The following is a 24,132-nucleotide window of genomic DNA, read 5'->3' as shown; positions in this document are numbered from 1 at the left end:
TTTGGGGTGGTTGTACTTGAATTGAGAAATTTTTTATGATGTTTTGTTTAGAATTGTGAGTGCATTTTACCTATGTTCTTGGATTTAGGCAATGTTACAAACTTTAATCCAAATTTAGACTTAAACTTAAAAATAAAAATTAACAACTGTTAAATTGTTGCCAATTTAAAAATGGAAAGGATATGTTTTTTCTCCTTTATAAGCATTTCTTGCTAAAGTCACTAGTATACTTTATATAATACTGCAAGAATAATTCATATATTTTTCAAAATGAATTTTTTATGAATATTTTTCTGAAAGTCTGCAGAACCACTAAAAATAGCTTGGCATTGTTAGCCAGAATTTCAGAAAATGGTTTGGCACTAAGAGGGTTAAGTAATGTTTTCAAGTTTTCAGCCAAAATTATTGTATTGTCATTATCAGTATGGGCCACCTTTCCATTCTATCTTTCAACAAGAAAGTAGGGGGAGTATAATTTTTCTGGTATTGTTTCCATGTCCTATGATAGTCTTGGTTTATTTTGATTGAAAGCATCATCAAAAGATTTTAATGTTTCCTTCTGATAATTTCTTTCAACTACCCCAATTTCTTTAGCAATCATCTAGCATTGATTAGTTCTTCTCTAGAGCTTTCTGGTTTTTTGTTGTTGATCATTCAAGCAGGCTTTATGCCAGCATAGTATTGCTGTATCAGACTCTTCATTTGACCAAGCATGTTATCGTTTTTTTTTTAATGGGAGCAACTTCCTCTGCTATGGCTTAGTTTGTTAATAGTGGTTCCCAAGCTATCACTTGAAAGTGTTGTGGATTTCTCATAGTACGTTCGATTATTAATGGCTGAACTAGGATCATACAATCTTTTCTTATTAAGGTTATGCAGTTTATTTTTCCTTTCAGGAGTTAACAAATTTCATCTTGGAGATTTAATGGTCTGAATCAACATAGAGGCCACGCAGAAACCTGAACGTTTTGAATTTCTTGTTGAAATTTGTGATCCATGGCCACATGATCTATGTGGGATTCATCCAATTTAAACATTTGGACTTTTTCAAGGTATGAGTTTATGCCATCCATAAATAAATAAATAAATAAATAAATAAATAAACAAATTGCACAATGAATCATCACTTATCAGCATTAGGACCATGGCAGATACCTGGTTGATTGCTTCCAAGTCTTTACTTAAATTATAACACAATTGGAAGTTTATAGAATGCCACCCTTTGTAAATTAGTCCCAATTTTTAACTCCTCTAAAAAGTAGGGTTTGCCATAATTTGTCCTCTTAAATTCTTATTATCTTCACATTATATTTCTCCAATCAAGCTTATTCATATACTAATGTCATTCCAAGCCAACTCTCCTCAAACAGCTTGGATATATTCCACTTAGTTGATCTGCTTATCTTCTTACTCCAATGTATACCCAGTCCACCTTCACTGCACTAGGAACTGCCAAAGGATCACACATGTTGTATCTCAATAAAGCAAGACATTTGGGGACTTCCAGAAAGAAAGTTATGTCGTTGATCACAGCAACCTCTGAATTTGTGTACTACCTGTCCTAGTCTACATTATCCTCAAGATAATTGTCCTGTATCTCCAGTGAGAAGATGAGAAGAAATAATTGATAAAGAGTTTCAACCTAAAGAATAGGTTGAATCTCTCAATTATATGCAATATTCTTCAATACGGAACAATGAAATTTTTAACTTTATGATGAGAAGAGTCAAAGACGTTGGATGTTATTTCATACCAAGAAGTGCGCCGACAGCTTTAATCACATGAATGTTCAGGAAAAACAGACTTGCGCATTATAGCACAGATTCAATCAATTTCATCTCTTGTTCCATTGATTATCCCTGCACCAAAATCGGCAACTGCCCATGTGAGCAACTTTGCAAGGAGTAAAGACCCAACAATTAGGTCCACGCCAGGTTTGGCCACAAAGAATCCTGTGTGGGTGATTTGTCACTATGGTTTCAGAGCAGGAAAGAGAGAACAAGTCTCCCTCTTCAAAACGATTGGTGAAAACAACTTCGAAAGTAATGGATGCAGCTTCATCGGCCGGGGCTACAAATAACCCTTCCAGCTTGACTAAGAATGTGGCAAAGAAGGGAGATCATCTTAACTGCTTCTTTGTACCTCTTAAAGACAAGGTATTCCTACTCCAGAAGTTGTTATTTGTATCAGCAGGAACATATACGCCAACCCAGGACACACTCCTACAACTTCAGAGATGCCAACTTTGAAGAAAAACTACTAGTAATGCAATAGTTAGGGCACCAGGGGAGGTGGGGGAGACCTTTTTTTTTCTTCAGAGATCTCACTAACTTATACATCATTGAAATATCAATGAACAACATACAATTCAACCAAATGTAACAAACATTAACTATTAACTTTCCCTCAACTGTAGAAATCAGTTTTATCTAGCACCTCCATTCTTGTTCTCGCACAACCAGAAAATATTTTCTTGAACAAACATCCCGCATGGTCACTGTAGGCTAAAGGCAAGTTGTCTTCAACAAGAAATGTCGTAAACAAGAACTCTGCGTTCGTTACAGAGATTTAATCTTCCGAGATATAGCAAAAACAGTTAAAGTCTTGTTTGTGTCCTTCAGCTTGATTGTATCCGTATGTAATTTGCTAGCCACGTGTTTACAACAATCATCTTGTTCACCATGCGCAACTGAAAAATCGCGATTACACAAACTAGAAAACATGCATGAAGGAGATTTTGAAGAAAGCCATAAACAGGGCCATCTTCTGAGTATTCCTCCCTATATTTTTGAACTATTTTTGATTTCTTCCTACTGTCACTAGTCACAGTAATGTCACCACACGTACTTTCCTGCACAAGAAATTGCTTCACTTTTTATTTCAATTTTTTTTGCAATTAATAACACATGATTAGCACATTGTAGGAGAGCAATATATGTAAATTTTGCAACCAAAATCACAATAAATACTTCAACAGTCACGCGCACAGTATTCACAATGAAACCGAGTTTGACACCACTTTGCCGCCAAAACAAAGGCAAAAGAACTCAAATACTTGCAAGGAAGACTGATCATGTGGCAACATCTCCGCATGATATACCACTTAGCAGGCGGCTATTTTTCCGGTACTGAAAGTGCACACTGTGTTCAGCGCGTGAAAATTTGAAATATTCCTAAATGAGGGACAGAAAAGGAGGGCAGAGTATAAACTTTTACTGACAAATCTAAAAAGAATATTCGGAGAATTCAAGCTGTAATAGCATTCCTTGTGTATCCTTTTGAACACCTCACACACTTAGATTTTTATATCAACAAAAAATCGTAATTTGCAGTGCGTCACTCATAAAGGCATAATTATGATGGGCGATTCATAATTATTACGATTGAATCGTAATAGTTGGCATCTTCGCAAGTTCAACCCCTGTCGAGGGAAAAAATTGGTGTTGGATGCCTTCTGGGACAACTCTAGGTGCCTCATCTGGCAACGAGGTAGTGGAGATTGAGGGTTCACCCCCATCCTCTGGTGGATAGAGAGGCAGTACCTACATTAGTCGGTGGGCTGCTGTTGAAAACCCTGACATGTTGAGAAAGACTCCACACTGTGGTACTGTTGAAGTGGAACGATAGCTGTTATGACAGGTGTCAGCAAGTTGCGGCAGCTAATTAGCGAGCTAGTCATGGACAGTCATCTCCAGCTTACCCGCTTCTGTTATGCCCATTCACGAGTAACCACGTCCAAGGACGTATTGAATATTTAACATTTACAAGGTTGCAGATCTTTTTTTTCTCAATAGGCTGTACCCATGTCCTATACATTTTTCTCTTTTATGGTGAATAATACTGGAATTACCAACTTAAAAATTAAACAGCCCCACACAACACACACAGTATTTAGGGCTTAAATATACAAACAGCAACTAAAGAAATCTTAAGTTATATCCTCAACCTTGATCCTATTAATGTAAGCTATAGTACAACAGGTCCACTGAAGTCAAAATGCCAAGACTGTTAAGGAGGGGTTGGACAGTTCCTATTCTTCAGCGGGTTGGTTAACAAACCATACTGGACTCGCACGTTGCTTCCTGCGGTTTGCACAGTAGAGTCAACTTAAGTTTCAATCTTCATCTACCATCTGTATGCTAAATATAAAACCTTTGGCATCAGTAAATTCTGCATGCCCGGCTGAGTGGCTCAGACGGTTGAGGCGCTGGCCTTCTGACCACTACTTTGAAGTTCGATCCTTGCCCAGTTCAGTGGTATTGGAAGGAGCTCAAATATATCAGCCTCGTGATGGTAAATTTACTGGCATATAAAAGAACTCCTGTGGGACTACATTCCGGCACCTCTGCAGTTCTGAAAACCGTAAAAGCACCAAGTGGGACATAAAGCAAATAAGATTATTATTAAATTCCCTACACTTCCAGATACACAGCATGCCAAAATACCACGCTTAACAGGCAGCTGACTCAATGTAATCACACTGCTACAAAATGGCTGTATATAGCGAACTGATTGATAAGGAAGTTTATGACGAATTAAATCAACATGTTAAATGTACATATAAGCTCTTTCATACAAAAGAATAAAGTAGACACAAACAAGCATTTTGTATTACGCAAGAAGGTCTACAGGTCTCAGAGCTTGCTCTTTACGTTAATATAAACACAGATGAAAATTCACAGACATAGGCACTTTGCCTAAACATATCAGATACAGTAACAAAAATACATCATCACTATGAATTATATGTGCCATGAAAATTAAAGAGTATACTTATGAGACAGGTATTGGTATTTCATTGGTACCACAAAGCTCGATTCCCTGTAGATTGGATAATTCTCTTTCACTCTCATCACTAGAATCCAATCCTAAATTAATAACCATTTTCTCAACTACGGTATCTATAGCATTTTCCAGATCCCACATTGTTCTCTCTTCACGCACCACATGTTAGACGCAAGAAAGCCATTGTCCAGCTGTCACGAAACAAATGCTGTATCACAATCTCTCTTAACAAAAAGGCAGTGGTTTCTTCCTTATTTAACCCCACAAAGAAGGCCTGCCTCCACAGCTAGCTTCGCCAGCTCTTTTGCTACATTAATATTGCGTACTGGGCTATGGTTTAACCACCAATATTCAAGAGGATGATTGCAGAGATATTGTATTATACTTCAGAGGAGCGTGGAAAAGATGACAAACAATGCTTTCAAACATTTATCGCAGATACCTATTGAAGATAACATAATTTAATGACAGTCATGAAAACAACTCAATGCTGCATGTTAATACAGTAATTAAAAAAAAAAAATGTTAATATGGTTTCTTCTTCATAGTCTATAGAAATATAGAAGACAGATATTGCAACTTATATAAAATATCACTATTTTAAAACATTCACTGTACAAGGAAACTTTAATCTTAAAAAAAAAAAAAAAAATTGTTTATAAATAACCATAGTAACCATACTTAATCCTTGACAGTCAATTTCCACATTTTACAGTGTACTATAAAATTCAAAACACCATTATCTGTACCGCGATTTAGTTTTATAGATCCCGCCGTAATTACTGCATTTCTGAAGTAAATCGATCCCTATCCCCAAACCATGGTAATATAATGAGATGTAGTTATTCGGCTAAAGACAGCAGGAATCTTGAGCACCACTATTAATTCATTGCGAGTACCCCCGAATGAACCCGTAAAGCGAGATCAGATACGAAGAATGTATCGTACAACAGGAAATGCACACACAGACCGACATGTATTGTATAAGCTGGAAACTGCCTGCAGCATATAAACCTTGCAATAGCTTGCTTCGCCAGGGCTTGGTGCTCAAAGGTTTGAATCCCACACAAGTAATTTCGTTAGTAACAGCCAGTGGACTGATCATCATCATTTCTCTTTATCCAGCTGTAGCCGGGTAGGGGCAAATATGGTTCCTCTCCACTTTCTTCGGTCTTTCCACCACTCCTCCTCCAACAGTGTCCCAGTCCAGGTTTCTTTCTATAATGCTGCGTTGGATGGTATTCTTCCATCTCAATTGTGGTCGTCCACGGCCTCTCCTTCCTTGGATTTGCATTTCTATCTCCTTTTTTGGCATTCTTTTGTCGCTCAATCGCTTTATGTGCCCAAACCAGTGGACTGATATGTGGCAAAATTGCGTACCTAATAGTTTCCACAGACTGGTCCTGAAAAGGGCCATTGGTATGGTGGCATATGGCATGTAGTTGGGTTGTAACAGACTATGAAACATGTGACAGCATTTGTAACCTACGTCTTTAAATGCAGCACCTACTGGAACCTACTATCTCCGTAGTCGATACGATGTAACCTCCATCTGGCATGTTGCAACATCTAAGCCGTAACAGATGCCTAGATGATAAGCTGTCTGAGGTGACCAGAACTGCTCAGCTCCTGTGCATACAGCAGTTGTTTTACATGGTCCCACAGAAAAAAAATCCCAGCCTGTAAGATCATGCGATCTGACAGGTCACGTCCTCCTATTACAAGCCATTTATCAAGATAGGTCACATGGGGATGATACCGAACCACCACCATCACGTGCGGTAGAGTTCTGTGATGCTCAAACCACACACTGGAGCGGTAAAGGAGTGGTACATGTTCCAAGAAAGGTGACAGGTCATCTTGGATAAAATGAGAGAGAGTTCTCCCCTCAATGAGGTGAACATGCATTGAGGCCACACCATATCTTCAAGACCCACTGTACCTGAAAGAGGCTGCCCCTTGCACCCACTGGGGATTATCCACACTCCAGTAATGCATATTATGTTGATTAATGGTTCCATTGTTTTGGATCCATGCTTCATCCATAAAAAAAGACGGTCGCTAAAAGGCAGGATCAGTGTCCACATGCCGTACGGTCCACTGAAAGAAGGCCACCGTTGCTGCGAAATCATGACCATGGAGCTGTGCACTTACACCAGGAGCTCCAAGGTCATGTGAGCTGGGTATGAAATATAAGACGCTCAGCTGATGTTCGTCTCCTGTGCAACGGCCCGTGTGATAGTGTCAGGGTTATACCGGATAGCGTCCAACACACTCTTCATAGTGAGCCAACATCATGGGATGATCTCTAACAATACATATACTGTACAACCCATTATAGTCAAATACAAGGGTTGGAACTTAAATAGTGGCAATGTTGCGGTCGAGACGCTATGCAATAGAATCTAATATTGTCGCTGATAGCACACGTTTATTACATATCTACCTTACCTCAGAGCGACTCGCCGTTCCCACATCACCTGCGTGCGCACAAGCGAGAGAAACACAGCAACTTGTGAGCTAGCAGTCCAACATAACGTTGTCACTATGTTTTCCAAACAGGAAAAACTCAGTTGGATCATCAAGATTGTATGTGCCAGAGGACAGCACGACAATGTCATCAAGGTCTTCTAAGTGGCTTGCGGGGAATCTGCATTGCCTTACAGAACAGTGGCACATTGGTAAAACCTTCAATGATGGTCTGCAAACTGTGGCGGACATTCATCGGGCAGGTCGTCCTACGAGCGTCAGTGAAGAAGTGCATGCTCTTGCCGCGTTACTGGACAGTGATCGAAACCAGACAATTCATGAGCACACCTAAGAAACTATATTAGCGTATACGACAGTGCTTCACATCCTGAAGGAACGCCTGGGTATGCGAAAAATTGCATCACAATGGGTTCCGCATGATTTGACGGAAATGCACAAATGGTTGCGTTACGACGCTGCTAAGACGCACTTAAAGCGCTATGAGCGCGAAGGGGAGGCTTTCTTACGCCATATCACCATGGATGAGACATGGACCAAATCGTAAAAGTCAAAACTGAAATGACAATCTAACGAATAGCATCATTAAGGGTCGCCACGAAAGTCAAACGTTCATCAGAGCCCCAGTACGAAGAAAGTTATGGTGATCCTCGTGTACGACTGTGATGGTATTATAATTACATCCCTCCACGGCAGACCGTCAGAACATGAAGGAACCCCTTCGTGACATTCACTTCAGAACTGTTGCAGAGATTCGACAGGCAGTAGACCGCTCCATTCGCACCATCAACAGAACAGAACCGGCTAAAGGTATACTACGACTTCCACATCGCTAGCAATGGGTTCTACATAACGCAGGTGACTACTTGAAGGAAAGTAAAGGTTGCTAACATGCAACTCTTTTGTACCTGTTGTAAATAAATAGTTGCCACTATTTCATCAGTCAGTGGAATCCATCAAGTATGCAACCTTAACACATCCCAGGCAATTTGCAGCAGTGTGACATTCAATCCTTCGAGCACCATCCACTATCAAACCTCCCACAGCGCCCCTGCCAAGTGAGCTATTGCAAGGCTTGACATGCAGCGCACAGTTTCCAGCCTACACAGTACCTGCTCAGTGTCTGTGTGTACACCTGCTGTTGTAAGGTACGCGTTCTTCATATCTGTGCTAGTTTTACAAGTTCATTTGAGGTACCCATAATGAATTAATAGTGGTGGTCGTTATTCCTGCTGTCTTCTAGCCCGCAAACACACATCTTGTTATATTACCCTGGTTTAGGGAGGGGAATTGACATTTCAGAATTGTAGTAAAAGCAGCAGGATGCATAAAACTAAATCACCAAGGGGCTGGTGGACCACCCTGTATATTTATGACAACCTGAAGCTTCAGATCAGCAACAATAAATTTTTATCAATTGAGAAAAACTATAGTTATAATACTAGTACAGACCTTAACACACATGTACTGTTACAGTCAGAGCCCACCTGCACCTACTGATGAAGTTAAGTGAAGCATAATATTCGCTGAGCAATGGTAGCGTAGTAATCTTGCAGGAAAATACTACCACATGCATACTAAGATGATCGTACATTTGGTAACAGAGATTCTCCTGGACATATCACACTATAAATGATTTACAACTAATAACCAAATATTATTATGTATAGTCCTGGATAAAATACAAGGATATACAAACTGGGGTTCAAAACAGAAAATACTACCGTCTATACCACCAAAGTGACCACTTATAGTTTACAAAAAAGTATGTATTAAAGGATATTCAACCATTGCCTGAACACCATTCTTCTTGAAGATTACTATACGCAACACTTGTCCATTGGGTGAACATATGGTGTGGAGAACTTCCTGCAAAGAACAAACATAACAATTTAACACAAGGGCCAATGAAATCTTTACAATGCATATAGCTGTATGAAAGGATACAGTTCAGTTGAAAACCGAAATACAAAGTAAAATTACTTATAAAGCAGACACATGCACTATTCAAATTAATGTTACCTTACTCCAGACTATAAATAAAAACCCCTACATATTTGTACTCAAAAATCGTATTTGTTACTTGATCATAGAATCAGAAGATATTCTAACAATCTGATCAGAAATACCTAGATTTCCCCTGTCAAAAAAACAGGAATTCTATGCTATAACATGTGCATGCTCTACTCCACTATTGGGAAGGAAAACCAGCCCTGCTCCAATTGTGCTTAAATGAATTAGGGAACGGGATGAAAGACTTCTGTTATCCTTCGCTATGTTCACCTAGATTTTCCAATGTAATTCTTCAGAATGAAATTTGAGGAATTAAACTTTATTGTTAAGTATTCAAACAAGTCATCACTTGAAACTTGCATTCCAACATCCGACATTTCTGTGATAAGAGTCTCACAAAGACCCCTAATCATTTTCAGTATGGAGTAATGGTAAAATGTCAATTTATTTTTGGTGATGCTCTGAGATAATTGGTAGATGGGTCGGAGGACAGAAGTTGAGTAACTCCACGTATGATTTTCATTTATCAAGGGCACCTTTTGGAAAAATGCAAGATGCAGGCATGTATATCGTGCACTAACTCCGACCTCTAATAGAATCGAAGATGTGACAATGTGTCTTCTGTGTTGATTTGGTAAGATCACAGTTGTGCGCATGTAGAGAGAATGCATCATGCCCAGCAGGTTGTAATTAAAACCATTTTCACTGCTCTAGAGAAGATTGTATGCATCAGTAAAGAGTGCAATCTTATCCATAGGAGTTAATGTACTTTTTAAAACGAGCATACGAAATAATGGTACAAACAGCATTACCGCTTTTGGCAATAACCAATCATCTATGTATGTGCTGCTCAACAGGAAAACACATACAACCGAACATCATTCCTTCGTTCCTGAAGTTATTATGCTTGATGGGTCGGGTGAGAAAAGGAATGTGTGATTGAAGGACTAGCTATGAGATAGAGACAGGTATATGATTTTTTTAAACATGTTCAAAGGCACAAGTGAAAAATACTTTCACAATTTTCTACGAATGCCACACGTGGAATGTAGAAATTGGTTAAAAAGCCCAGCACGTTGGATTATGCGAGTTATTTTAATACCCGGGGAAAAGTTGCCTGGCAGGACCGAATACAATATGGACCATATGAAAACCGATGTATTGAATTTATAAATCCTTCTTAGAATCAATTTAACAAATATTAATATTTAAATGCAACAAATGATTATCTACAATTCCAGCAGTAAATATTCCTCGCGTTGGCTGTCATCATCCAGCTCTCCTTCCTTAAAGATTGCAACATCAATGTTGGATTGAGTTTCGTATTTTCTCTTGGTCGGTGAAAAAGTCTCAAGTACCACAATTTTGGTATATGGGACACTTACATACGACGAACCCGTTTTACTTTTCGACTCAACCTTTTCTAATTATTGCCCTACAGAAACTGTTTCAACGAAGTAACTTCCGCGGTTAAGAATGCTAAATCTGCCTCGTGTATCTTGTCTCTAGTCATTCCAGTAGCCCCTGTAATGCCTCCTCGCGCTTTTATCTATATTCACTTGACTTCACTTTCCAAAGACAAAGAAAGCCTCTGAAGACTAACATTTGTCAAGAAGCTAGTCGTATCTGCCAACCTGACTGCTGTACTTTTCAACCGCTTGCTGCCAATGCCTGGTCTGATTATCAACTCAGCCGGACAAAAGCAGTTTGTACAGGTGACAGGAAGACCATGTTTGCACCCTCCACGACACACGCAAATGCTTCAACGCTCGCTACTCTACGAATCAAGTTTGCCAAGAACATGGTTCGTGAGACAACAAGCACAAGCGATCTTGGTTCGTGAACTTTGAAACGACCAAGTTCACTGAACCATGTCCATACAAGTATAGGCAGCTTAAGTCGGAAAATCCCATTATAGTTTATTTTACATTTCGATAGCAGATAAATTGGAAATCTGAAGTCGCTAGTTTTCCTACCTGAAGTCTCCAGTAGGAATGTAGTGATTAAAAGCAATGTTATATAAAATACTCCATCAAATTAAAAACCACACATTTTCTCACTTTTAACGAACAGTACCAGTGCCGATCTAACAGTATAAAGTTCCAGTGCTGGAATGACCACACAGCAGGCAGCAGTGAATACTCGTCTGCCATTATTCTGTTAAATATGCACACTGCTCATTCCAATAAGTGCCTCAGTAGGGATTGAATAGCTCGAATGCTATGATGAACCAATGTTACTTATCAGTAGTGTCCGAAAATTTATGAACCAGAGGAACAGCATGCTAAAGAAGAAACTTATCTAACTCCCCAGCTACTTCCCGCCAATATTCAGGCAGGCTGTTATTTTCAGTACGACTGGGCGAGTTAGCCATGCAGTTTGGGGCGCACAGCTGTGAGCTTGCATCCGGGAGGTAGAGGGTTCGAAACCCCCTGTCGACAAACCTGAAGATGGTTTTCCGTGGTCTCCCATTTTCATACCAGGCAAATGCTGAGGCTGTACCGTAATTAAGGCCAGGGTCGCTTCCTTTCCACTCCTAGCCCTTTTCCTATCCCATCGTCGCCAAAAGACCAATCTGTGTCTGTACGACGTAAAGCAAAAAAAACCACCTCTGTATACAGCAGTAATCCCATCTATCGAAGGCGAGTTGACACAGGGACACAAAGCTCATCCCAACAAACAATGGTCAGTGTTATGTTATTGTTGATCAACGTTGTGAGCTTTCTGTATTGTAACCTTCACATAGTTTTCTTTCAACTCTGTGATATTAGAACGTCTTACAAAATTACTTACACCATAGACTGTAGTTCCTTATTCCCCGACTTTGCATACCACTCTGTTTACCCGTTTTCTTGTCTCGGCGCAGATATGGAATTAGCAACAAAAATCAAAATTCATGAATATCTCTGTTATCATAGCCGGTACGGTAAAAGTGTATGACATAAATGATCGGAAATTTAATACTATATAACATTAGTTATGTAGTATTTGTCGATAGGACCACTAATAAATATTTGAGAATTAAATTTTGTGTATTCCCGTAAACTACAATTACAATCAGCGTTAATAAACTTGCTTATGGCCTAGATTATAGCAACTTATTCCCCGACTTTACATACCGATTTTTATTAAGATAGCACCACTAATAACATACATTTGAGAATTAAATTTTAGGCCTTCCCCTAAACTACCATTTTAGTCAGCGTGAATACAATTATTAATGGCCTAGAATATTGCAATTTATTCCCCGACTTTGCATACCAATTTTCATTAAAATAGGACCACTAATAACAAATATTTAAGAATTTAATTTTAGGCCTTCCCCTAAACTACTATTTCTCTCGGCGTGAATAAGATTTATGGCCTAGATTGTAGCGACATATATATACATATTATGGACCTGGAACCTCTGGTCTACCATGTGTAGTGGTGAATAGCCTTATGCTTGGAGAATGTTTTCGTAACTGCTAAACCCATACTAGCACAGAAGTCCAGGAAATGCTTCCCATTCCCATTAGCTTCCATATCTTCCCCACATGTACCAATCACCCTTTCGTATCCTTCAGTTCTATTTCCAAACCCCATATTGAAATCGCCCATTAGCACTATTCTATCCTTGCTGTTGACCCTGACCACGATGCTACTCAATGCTTCATAAAACTTGTCAACTTCATCCTCATCTGCACCCTCACATAGTGAATACACAGACAATTCTAGTCCTAATTCCTCCAACTGCCATATCTACTCGCATCATTCGCTCATTTACGTGCCGAACAAACTGTGCAGTGTGCAACGGTATTCCTGATAAACAGCCCTACCCCATACTCTGCCCTCCCCTTTCTAACACCCGTCAAGTATACTTTATAATCTTCCTTCTTTCCCCCCCTTACCCGAATATCACTTACTCCCAGGACATCCAGATACGTCCGCTTTAGAGACTCAGCCAGTTTTACTTTCTTCCATAAGCCCAATTAATACTAATAGCTTCCTATCGAATTCCATTTCGTTCGCCAAGTAGCTTCCATGGAGTCCATTGCCTGTCAAGTGGGAGTGGGACTCCATTACTCCCATAAAATGTTCGAATTCATGAAGCAGGGTGCTACCCTACTTACACATAGTCCAAGTGAGGATCTCTTCTCTAACGGGTTATGGACCACAGGTGGATTGTATATTCCTAGCCGCCTGCGCACAGGGAGGGCCACGACTCAGAATATGTCCGAGATGCCCACTCCAATTCCGTAGCAACTGGTATCCTGACTCTCAGGACCACTTATTAGGCCACTCGGCCATTCCCCATGGTTCACGAACTACGGCGTGACTACAGTAACCCACACCATGAACCAATAATAATAATAATAATAATAATAATAATAATAATAATAATATAATTCGCCTCTACTTTTGTCATTCACCAGCCATTATTTTTCCCCTTGTGGGTTGCAGGGTAGAATAACATCCGCAGTATCGTAACAGAAGCGTGAGCCACCACGCACCTCATCCCACCCGCGGTCATCGCAAGCACCTGCTGCCCGGAGTCTTTGAATTTTGCGACTCACAAGGTTTATTTTAGCTACCAGTTTGTAGTCGTGAGTTTTGATACTATTTGTAACTAATTTTAGCCCGTGAGTTTTGAGACGTAACCGCAAGTCTACAGCTGGAATTCCAAAAAATGACCGGATGAAGGAGGGAATAATTATGCATCTTTGAACTTTTCTACAGCCCAGTAAACAAAACATGTCGAGAAAAAACTACGAATAATTCAGAAATTTGTCTAATGGTATCATCCTCTTTCACCGTAAATAACAAAGTTTTTATTACGTAGTTTTTCCGGTATCTACGAAAAGGATTAATTATACTCTGCCACGGCCACATAAAAAGCCTTACGTACGTTGAGCACCCCTGATATAGAGCAAGAACTGCAAATAAAACACAAGCAATGACTCGGTAAGTAATTCAGTCAAATACTTCCTGTAATCAAAAAATACAATTATGGAGGCTATGTCGGTGTAAGTAAATGGAAATAACGAAAATTACCAGTAAAATAGCTGCCTCTGTGGATCCGTGGTAGAGTGTCAGCTTCCGGATCCCAAGAAAGCGGGTTCAAACCCGGCAGAGGTAGTCGGATTTTTGAAGGGCGGAAAAAAGTCCATTCGACACACCATGTCGTACGATGTCGGCAATGTAAAAAAATCTCTGGTGATACATTTGGTATTTACCCGACAAAATTAATTAAATCTCAGTCATAGACGCCCAAGAGAGATCTGGTTTATTCTAGGTCCGCTAGATGGCAGACAGAGTAAACCGGAACGTCGAAATTGACGAGCAGACAGCCAAAAGGCGTCAAATCGAAATGTCTGCAAACGGTAGCTGAGGCCATACGATTATTATTATTTTTTACCGGTAAAATAGGCAGCCATTAGATACTCATTAAGAACCATTGCATAGTTTACAAAAATCACATACCTAAACTAACTACATCTGTTTTCGACGCTATCGAGTGCCATTTATACTATTTTCCTAGTGCGGGAACCAAAATCCCTCATCGTGAGGAGGAAGATGCAATACAGGCTTAACTAGTACCAATTTCACCTGTGAAATTGTGCCAGAACAAGAGACGCTTTATTCTTATACTAGCTGATGTACCCGTGCTTCGCTACGGGATTCTCAGAAAGACTGACTTTGTGGTTTTCTTAACCTGAAATCAACATAGGTCATTACAAAAACGTAAGTATGAATGTAGCGATTAAAAGCAATGCTATCATATAAAATACTCGATCAAATGGAAAGCCAAACGTTTTATCACTTTTAATGAACAGTGCTGCGGTTAGATTGCAGTGCCAATCTAATAGTCCAAAGTGGGATGACCAGGCCGCAGATGATGGCATTCCGTGGTTTCCCCACTTTCACACCAGTCAAATGCTGGGCCTGTACCTTAATTAAGGCCTAAGGGACTCCTAGCCCTTTCCTATCCCATCGTCGCCATAAAACCTATCTATGTCGGTGCGACGTAAATCAAATAAAAAATACTCTGTACGCAGCAGTAATCCTATCTACCGGAGATGAAGGGCAACAGATGACACAAAGCACATCACGACAAACAATGGTCACTGTAATGTTATTGTTGATCAATGTTATGAGCTTTCTATATTCTAGGCCTTCACATTTAGTTTTCTTTCGACTCTGTCATTTGTAAAATATTTTCTACCATAAACTGTAGTTTCTTATTCTCCGACTTTACATACCGATTTTCATTAAGGTATGTGTACACCCAGAATTTTATCTTTTTTAATTACAAGGTTTCCTGTTTGGAATTTAGGTTACTGGAATGAGCAAGAAAAAGTAGAAAGATCAGTATATATATAAACTAAAAATATTGCATTATTTGTTTATAACAAATTATTTTGTTTAAAAATGTATGATATTGTTTTAAACATCATAGCTCCCAAACTAATTGACATTTCTCAAATCTGTTTTTCTGCATTTTCTTCACAACACTTATAGGTAGAGCATAAACCTAAAAGACATGATCCTAGAATGAAATTGTGCCTGTTGATGCCCTATTACTTTAGTTGATACAAATGTTTTGGTGAGTGTTTATAAACAAATTACATAATCAATTATATTTTACAACAATAGTTACGTATCTGAGGTTTGTGCCCTGGAGTAGGCTTTTGGCTTTTATTTAAAAGAATATTCAGTGAAATACAATAATTAGGTCTAATGTTATGATTTTTTAAAATACGGAAAGCATTAAAAATTATATTCCAGAGAAATCCACCTCAAAGTTTTAACACAGTTTTAGAAACCTCCTGTATCATATGATGTCCCGTGTAATGCAGTATTCTGGTCTTCCTTCATCTTTCTTCTTCCTCTCAGGTACCTCCTCATGGTTTTCTGCTCTAGGGTGTTTTGTAGGTGATAATTTTTCTGTTTTAGAGCTTTAGTCAACTCCACACTGGCTCGAGTATGTTTACCAATAGTAACACCCACTCGCTTTAGAGTTTCCAATTCTACATTTGGGCTAAAATTATAATGGCAAATAGCATCCATAACACAAAAATTCAATGTTTTTAGTCCTACATAACCATCTTTAGGGCATCTTCTCCATATCATGCCATTAAAATTTCATTTTGAATTTGCATTTGCATTTGCCATGGAGACAACGCCTCAGCATACCAGGATCAGTAAGCTTGGAGTACACTGGCTTGACAGCTTCAAGTAATTGCCAGGTAGTTCATTTTGAGGCTTATATTTATCCATTGTGCTATGTGCCACTGCTGTTTGGAAGGAACACCAACTGCCTTCACCTTTGGGTATCCAATTGTATTGTCCTGCTCTAACCTATCAACTTTCTTCATGTTTGTAAACTGGTTTCCATGGATCTTCCTTACAGGCCTCCTTTTAGTTTTTCTGTTACCCATGGTTATAACAACAATGTACAACAATATTAAAAATAAACAAATTAGAATTGCTGGAAAACTTTCTAAAAGTACAGTGTATCAATATAAATAGTAGGCCTACAAAATGCAAGGGTGCTCAAAACATTCACAGCTGTTTAGTCAAATAATTAAGAGCAATTCTCATAGATAGCAGCACAGGGTTAGTGTGGAGTGACCTTTATATTGTACATCAGTAATTAGAAAGAAAACAAAAGTCACAGATCATCAGCATGAGCAGAAGGCAAAGAATAAACACTTGTGTCCATAAAAGGGGGCGTGGCTCAGTGTGCTGCATTTTACATAAATGTCAATATCTCAAAAAGTAGTTAAGATAGGGTTATGTAATTTACAACAAATTAAAGCTAATAAAATAACGAATCCAGATAATGTGAAATTCAGAATTGAAAAAATTGAGACTTTTTGGCAATTTCTGGGTGTACACATACCTTAAATACTGTTTACCCATTTCTGGTTACTCGGCGCTGATATGGACTTGGTAACAAAAATCCAAAATCATGAATATCTTCGTGATCATAGCCAGTACGGTAAGAATGTATAAGACATGAATAATAGGAAATTTAATACTATATAACCCTAGTTATGTAGCATTCATCGATTACACCTCTAATAAATATTTGAGAATTACATTTTAGGCCTTCCCCTAAACTACCATTTCACTCAGCGTGAATAAAATAATTTACAGTCTAGACTATAGCGACTTATTTCCTGACTTTGCATACCGATTTTCATCAAGATAGGACTACTAATAATATTTGAGAATTATATTTTAGGCCTTCCCCTAAACTACCATTTTTCTCAGCGTGAATGCAATTATTGATAGCCTAGATTGTAGCAATTTATTCCCCAACTTTGCATACCCATTTTCTTTAAAATACGACCACTAATAACAAATAGTTGAGAATGTAATTTTAGGCCTTCCCCTAAACTACCATTTCACTCAGCGTGAGTAAAATGATTTATAGCCTAGATTGTAGAGGCTCATCCGCCGACTTCACATACCGATTTTCATTAGACCACTAATAACAAATAGTTGAGAATTCAATTTTAGGCCTTCCCCTAAACTACCATTTCACCGGGCGAGTTGGCCGTGCGCGTAGAGGCACGCGGCTGTGAGCTTGCATCCGGGAGATAGTAGGTTCGAATCCCACTATCGGCAGCCCTGAAGATGGTTTTCCGTGGTTTCCCATTTTCACACCAGGCAAATGCTGGGGCTGTACCTTAACTAAGGCCACGGCCGCTTCCTTCCCACTCCTAGCCCTTTCCTGTCCCATCGTCGCCGTAAGACCTATCTGTGTCGGTGCGACGTAAAACAACTAGCAAAAAAAAAAAAAAACTACCATTTCATTCAGCGTGAGTAAAATGATTTATAGCCTAGATTGTAGAGGCTCATCCCCTGACTTCACATACCGATTTTCATTAAATTCTCTTCAACCGTTTTCTCGTGATGCGTGTAGATACATACAGACATTACGGAAAAGTAAAAAGTGCATTTTCTTGTTACTATGGACATGACCGATACAGAAATACCATTATTTTCAAATTCTGAGCAATGTACAGACAAAACTCTTATTATATATATATATGTATATATGTATAGATAGATAGATATAAGCAGTACTATACTATAAAAACTTTATGTTAAGTAGTTATAGTACTAATTATTCATATATTTTTAAATGTACTCTACGTACAATGTGCATTATATGTATGATTTTTAAGTGTGATTATTTTGTTAAGACTGTTACTGTTATTGTTAATATTATTTATTGTCATCGGAAGTTATTTTTAAGTGCTCCAGGTTAAGACTGTTTAAGTGTAAGAATGGGGGTACATCCCTAAAACAGATTGGTCTTATCGTATTATCCCCTTTCACCGTAAATAACAATAGAGCTTTTATTACGTAGTTTACGCGGCATACACGAAATACTCTGCCACTGCCACATAAAATGCCTTACGTACGTTGAGCACCCCTGATGGAGAATAAATAAAACATATACTTTAGAGTAGTACCATAATACCTGAGTGTGAGGTATTGTTTTGTGGAACATGGCATACGTCCAAAAACGATGTTCCCCTAATTTTTTTTTTTTGAACTGCGTATATCTTACAATTGTTGACATCCACTAAATGGTGGAACAGAAACTGTACAGATTACCCCAAACTTGCAACAACTGGGCGAAACATATTTTCTATTCCCGTATCTAGTGTAGCAAATTAGATGATTTTGAGTGCTGCTGGATATCTTGTCTGATAGGAAGCTCTCTTGATTCAGACAGGGTCAATGATATTTTGTTGATATACAATACCCGCGCGTAATTGATTTTGTTGGCAGCCGGAAAGCAATATTTGGTTTTCCATTTCATAGAAATGGATCATTTGATGAGGGTTTACATTCAGGTATGAAACACTAGGCGAAGTCCATAATGTTCATCAATACAACTGATCTGTAAAAGAATATAAAAAAATAAATATAACAATAGTATTCGTTAAACAACGAACATAAATCGTTATTTTATTTTGTTGCTCTCACTTGTTATACTTGTATTACTTTTATTTTCGCACCAAACACAGTTTAATCTTGCATTTACCGAGCGAGTAGCTGCGTTGTTTGTTGCGTAGCTGTCAGCTTGCATTCGCGAGATAGTAGGTTCGAATCCCACTGTCGGCAGCCCTGAAGATGGTTTTCCGCGGTTTCTCTTTTTCACACTAGGCAAGTGCTGGGGGCTGTACGGTAAGACCACGGTCGATTCCTTCCCTCTTCTAGCCCTTTCCTATCCTACTGCCGCCATAAAGGCGTATGTGTCCGTGCGACGTAAACCAAATTACTTCGTACAAGAATAAAGATGCATATTATATCTAAACAATAGCAACGCCGAACAAAATATAAGAAAGTGAATTAATTTCTAATTCATATAGTATTTATATTTTATCACAATATATTGTTTAAAATTATAATTATGTTTAATGTTGATTACAAGATAAATAATATATCATTCATTTTCATTTCAGTGGTCTAATACGAAAATGTCACCAAATATAAATTATTTATTTAAATAAGTTTGTCTATACACTGTTCAGAATTTCAAAAGAATGGTATATCTGTATCGGTCATGTCCACAGTAACAAGGAAATGCACTTATTACTTTTCCCTAATTTCTATATGTATGTGCGTACGCGGATCACGAGAAAACGGCTGAAGAGAATTTAATGAAAATCTGCATGCAAACAAGCCACTACAATCCAGGCCATAAACAATTTCATTCACCTGGGATGAAATGGTAACTTAGGAGAAGGTGCCTAAAATTTAATTTTTAAATGCCCATGTTATTGGCCCTAACAAAACAGGCATTCAAAAATTTCAAATCGTTTATGTTTCATTCAGTTTTACCGTACCGAGTCTGATAAGAGTGGTAATTCAGAGTCGGAAGAGACCACAACCGCCCAACCCCCGAAATCAAAGGGTGTTCACGGCTCACGGCTGTCTGAGGCATGGTCATTCCAGCTCTGGAACTTTGGACTGTTAGATCGGCAGCGTAGTACTGTTCGTTAGAAATGAGAAAATTTGTGGTTTTTCATTTGATGGAATATGTCACATGATAGCACTGCTTTTAATTGCGACATTCCTTCTGGCGTCATTGTAATGGCCTGTGTATTTCAGTTGGGAAAACTACTAAGACAGTCTTTCTGAGGATGTAAAAATGCAGGTGGAGAGTGAGTGCCTTTACAATGAAAATTTCCCAACCCGGTCTTCATACGAGAAAAGACATCTGGTGACTTCCCCGTCGCCTTTCTAGAGCAACGTTAAGAGCTATGCAATGTAATACAATCTTACGTGTACACTACCTAATCTAGAACTGAACGGGTGCTCGCATAAACGGGCTAACCAACAAATTTGGAAAAAAATAAGTTATGTGCTGCCATCTATTACGGAAGGTTCAAACTATCTTCTGTGAGCTGGGCTAACATGAGGTAATCCTGTAAGATGAGATACAACGCTTAATTTCATGCCATTTTATTTAGATCAATTTTGTTATTGCAAAATCGTTTTAACAGACGATTGCGGAGAAGGCCGTAAAGATAGCGTTGTTGTATATGTAAGTTAGCAAACCTTCTTCTTATGTATGCTAGATGTTGTGTTCCTTGTGTTTTTGTGCCAGATGAATGGATTTAGTAACAACAGCTAGAGTAAGAAAGCCATTTCAAGTAGTAAAAATGACAAGTGATAAGTTTGTGAGCACTCAAACTTTATTAGAAAAAGTAACCAGAGAATGGTATCTGTAAATAAGCAAGGAGTACTAATTAGTAAAGTGTCAGATATACTATTTAAGAAAGATGAACCATCAAAGTATTTTTTAAAATATTATTATGGTAATGTTGAATATAATTGTGTTGACCTTCACAAAAGGAATGGTAATGGTGGTCGGCCATCACTTGCTAGTATTCAGCTGTCACTAATGTACAGGTGTTACAAGGCCAATAAAGCCAGCAAAGTTTAGGACTTGCTTGAGCTACTTGAGTATGTCCCTGCAAGATACCACGGGTAATACAGAGAACTGACAGCTGTTCTGTCTGTTCTGTTTTTTATATTCCTATTTTTCCAAGCACTTTTCATTTTCAATACAGTTCCAATATATGCTATTAATTTAAAGGTACTACATCGAGATAAAATAATGAAACAAACATTTTTATGGTATAGTTTGTTTTTTTACATTTGCAAAGTTGATTTATCTCTGTTCTGACTAAATGTGGGTTAGTGAGTTAGCCCGTTTTCGCGAGCACCCATTCAATTTTGTATACAATGTAGAATTCCGTGGCGAAGCACGGGTACTTCAGCTAGTAATATAAAAGACAAATCAGGACAAACGTAAATATTTTGGCGTTATTTTATCGCTTTCACATATAAGTTCAAATGATCGCCTGTTTCCTGCGATTGTCCTCAGGAGCATAGGTCGCTCGTCAACATAGTTGTAAGCTCTCTCGGCTCGAGGGGAAACCCGCTCGAGTCCAGGACCTTCGAAGGAATACCAGCGAGTGAAAATCATACATTGCAACGCTCTAGTCGGTACACAGCAGTTGGCGCTTTTTAGTATCCTTAACAGTTCCAGAATGTTTCCATCGATTAAGAAGTATACTTCTCTTCGCCTGAAGGTTTTTGTAATCAAATACTTTCGCGAGATACTACTTTAATGATAAAAATACGGAAGTGAGCGCGCTGAGTTTAATAATAATTGCTCTATGTTTCACTAACTACTTTTACGATTTTCGGAGACGCCGAGGTGCCGGAATTTAATTCCGCAGGAGATTTTACGTGCCATTAAATCTTTCGAAACGAGGCTGACGTATCTGAGCAAGCTGCCAACTTGGAATCAGAAGACCAGGGCATCAACCGTCTGAGCCACTCAGTCCGGCCGCGCTGAGTTGATGAACAGCCTGCATAATTATTTTGTCTGAACTATATCTAGCATGCTCGGGCAAAAGAGTATAAATCAAAAAAGGTAACTTTACAGTAGAAGCATTTTTTTCTTTATTCAAGTACTATACCTACTCCAAAGCATGTGTTTAAAAATGTTAGGTTCTTAGTCTAAATGCTGTAAAATAAATGAAAATTGATTTCAATGAAACATTCTGAGAAAACTGTTGATTTATACTATACTACCTACAGTTTCTCACTTATACTGTTTGGACCATTCATGTTTTCAGGTTCAGAATAGCTAAAAGTACATAAAATTGTAGGCCTACATATAAACATAATGAAACTGCACTAATTTCAAGCAAGAGAGATAAAAAGTGTCACGAAATTAAAAGCACTAAAATGATGCTAAAAATGCTGTCCGTAAGCGTTCTGAGGCATTCGGTGAACTATCTATAAACTGGCTTTCTTTCATCACCTATCACTGAATTACTGCATAATGTTTGTTTCTAGCTTCTTCATCCCCGTTTCTTCCCCATCTGGATAAATGTCAGCAATATTGGATGTTTGCGTATCTTTATAGAACTGATGGAAAGTACTTGGAATAAGAGGAAGCAAGTCTAAAATAGCCTTTCTCTTCTTCTTAGGAACGGGAAGATTGCCGTTGTAGCACCTACTTGTCTAAGCACTTCTATGCGCCCTCTTCTGAGGTCCAAAGTTCTAAACGAGTCCTCTTTCTTCAGTGTAGTTCTGAAGTACACTACAACCCAATCCCTGGTATAGCGTATCCACTTTACATTACACCAGCTGAAATGATTATACCATCAGTATCATTTTTGCGATGCATAAATGGAGTTCTTTACAGGCCTCCAAAATCCGGAAAGTATGTGTGAGAAAGTTCGATGACCTGAAACTTCATTCTTTCCCACAGAACGTATCAGCTGGCTCCAGGCATGGCGATGATAGATAGGAAATTGCAGTCTCTTCTTCTGCTTCTCTATGAGCCCGTGGTCAACATCACAATCTAAGTGGCTATGGCACTAACCATGAATTGATGATCTATCAATTCTAAGTTTTTCTTATCCTTCAATACAAAGAAAAACATACCGGAAACATGGTAACCTTCTTAACCTCTGATGGAAGGCCTATAAATAGTTCATAAATGCAGGTTGCGACTTGATTTGCCCCTCGTCTTCCCTCAGTCTCATTCCACAAGTAGCATGTTACATCTTTCTTGCTTGTTTCATACATAGTGAGATTATAGATCCACAATCGTCGTTTATAAAAAGAAACAGATGTCTGAAGAAATGGTGTTGGTAAACACTGTTGCATATCGAACGAATAGCACCGGGCTGTAAGGTGATCTTTGCACGGCTGTTTTTCTTCGTCCTTTGCTCAATAAGGTGCATTTCCTTTATGATGAAGTGCAAGTTCATCTTCCAGTTTTAATTTCTCTTCTTGGTCTTCCGTAAGGCTTTTTTTGTGTGTGTGTTTAAAACATCATATTTGTGGCACGTGTCTACTTTGGGTTTCTTAAAAGAAATGTTTATTTTATGGAACTCTTTTTCGTATATTGGACGGGATACAGGGCCGAATGTGTTCCCACAATACAACTTCTACATTATTTGCATATTTAGGTTGGGGTGGTAGATATACACGACTGGTTTTCCGCCTCGTGTAGTGCGATTCGTACGCTGGGAAAATTGAGATATGCTGCTAAACTTCTTTTAATTAACTGTCATCGTGTTTGTTGGCTGGTGGGTGTCGCCCCGTCCGATCAGATTGGAGTGCACCGGACACACTAGCCTTTTGATTTGCGATAACAACTGTAACGAACATTTGTGACACAGCAAGTGTCCGCATGAAGCAGTCTTTACAAACCCTAAATCCCTCACCATCAACTCTGAAATGAAACAGGTGAGTCGCTTTCCTAGTTTCTTGTCTATATGGATCATTTGTGCGTTTCCGCGATGTAGC

General features: G+C 38.7%; 1 protein-coding gene across 3 annotated transcripts in view; it reads right to left on the bottom strand.

Annotated features, from left to right (window-relative positions):
- The window catches only part of sm (smooth), a 427,005-nt gene that overhangs the window by 250,598 nt on the left and 152,275 nt on the right, over nt 1–24,132 (bottom strand). For all 3 annotated transcript variants that reach the window (XM_067151588.2, XM_067151590.2, XM_067151589.2), the window contains exon 4: nt 9,056–9,141. In XM_067151588.2, coding sequence (XP_067007689.1) covers nt 9,056–9,141 — 86 coding nt within the window. The remainder of the gene's footprint in view (nt 1–9,055; nt 9,142–24,132) is intronic.

This window comes from Anabrus simplex, chromosome 7 (genome assembly GCF_040414725.1).
Source record: "Anabrus simplex isolate iqAnaSimp1 chromosome 7, ASM4041472v1, whole genome shotgun sequence".
Lineage (NCBI taxonomy): Eukaryota > Metazoa > Arthropoda > Insecta > Orthoptera > Tettigoniidae > Anabrus > Anabrus simplex.
This window is presented reverse-complemented; position numbering and strand designations above follow the sequence as displayed.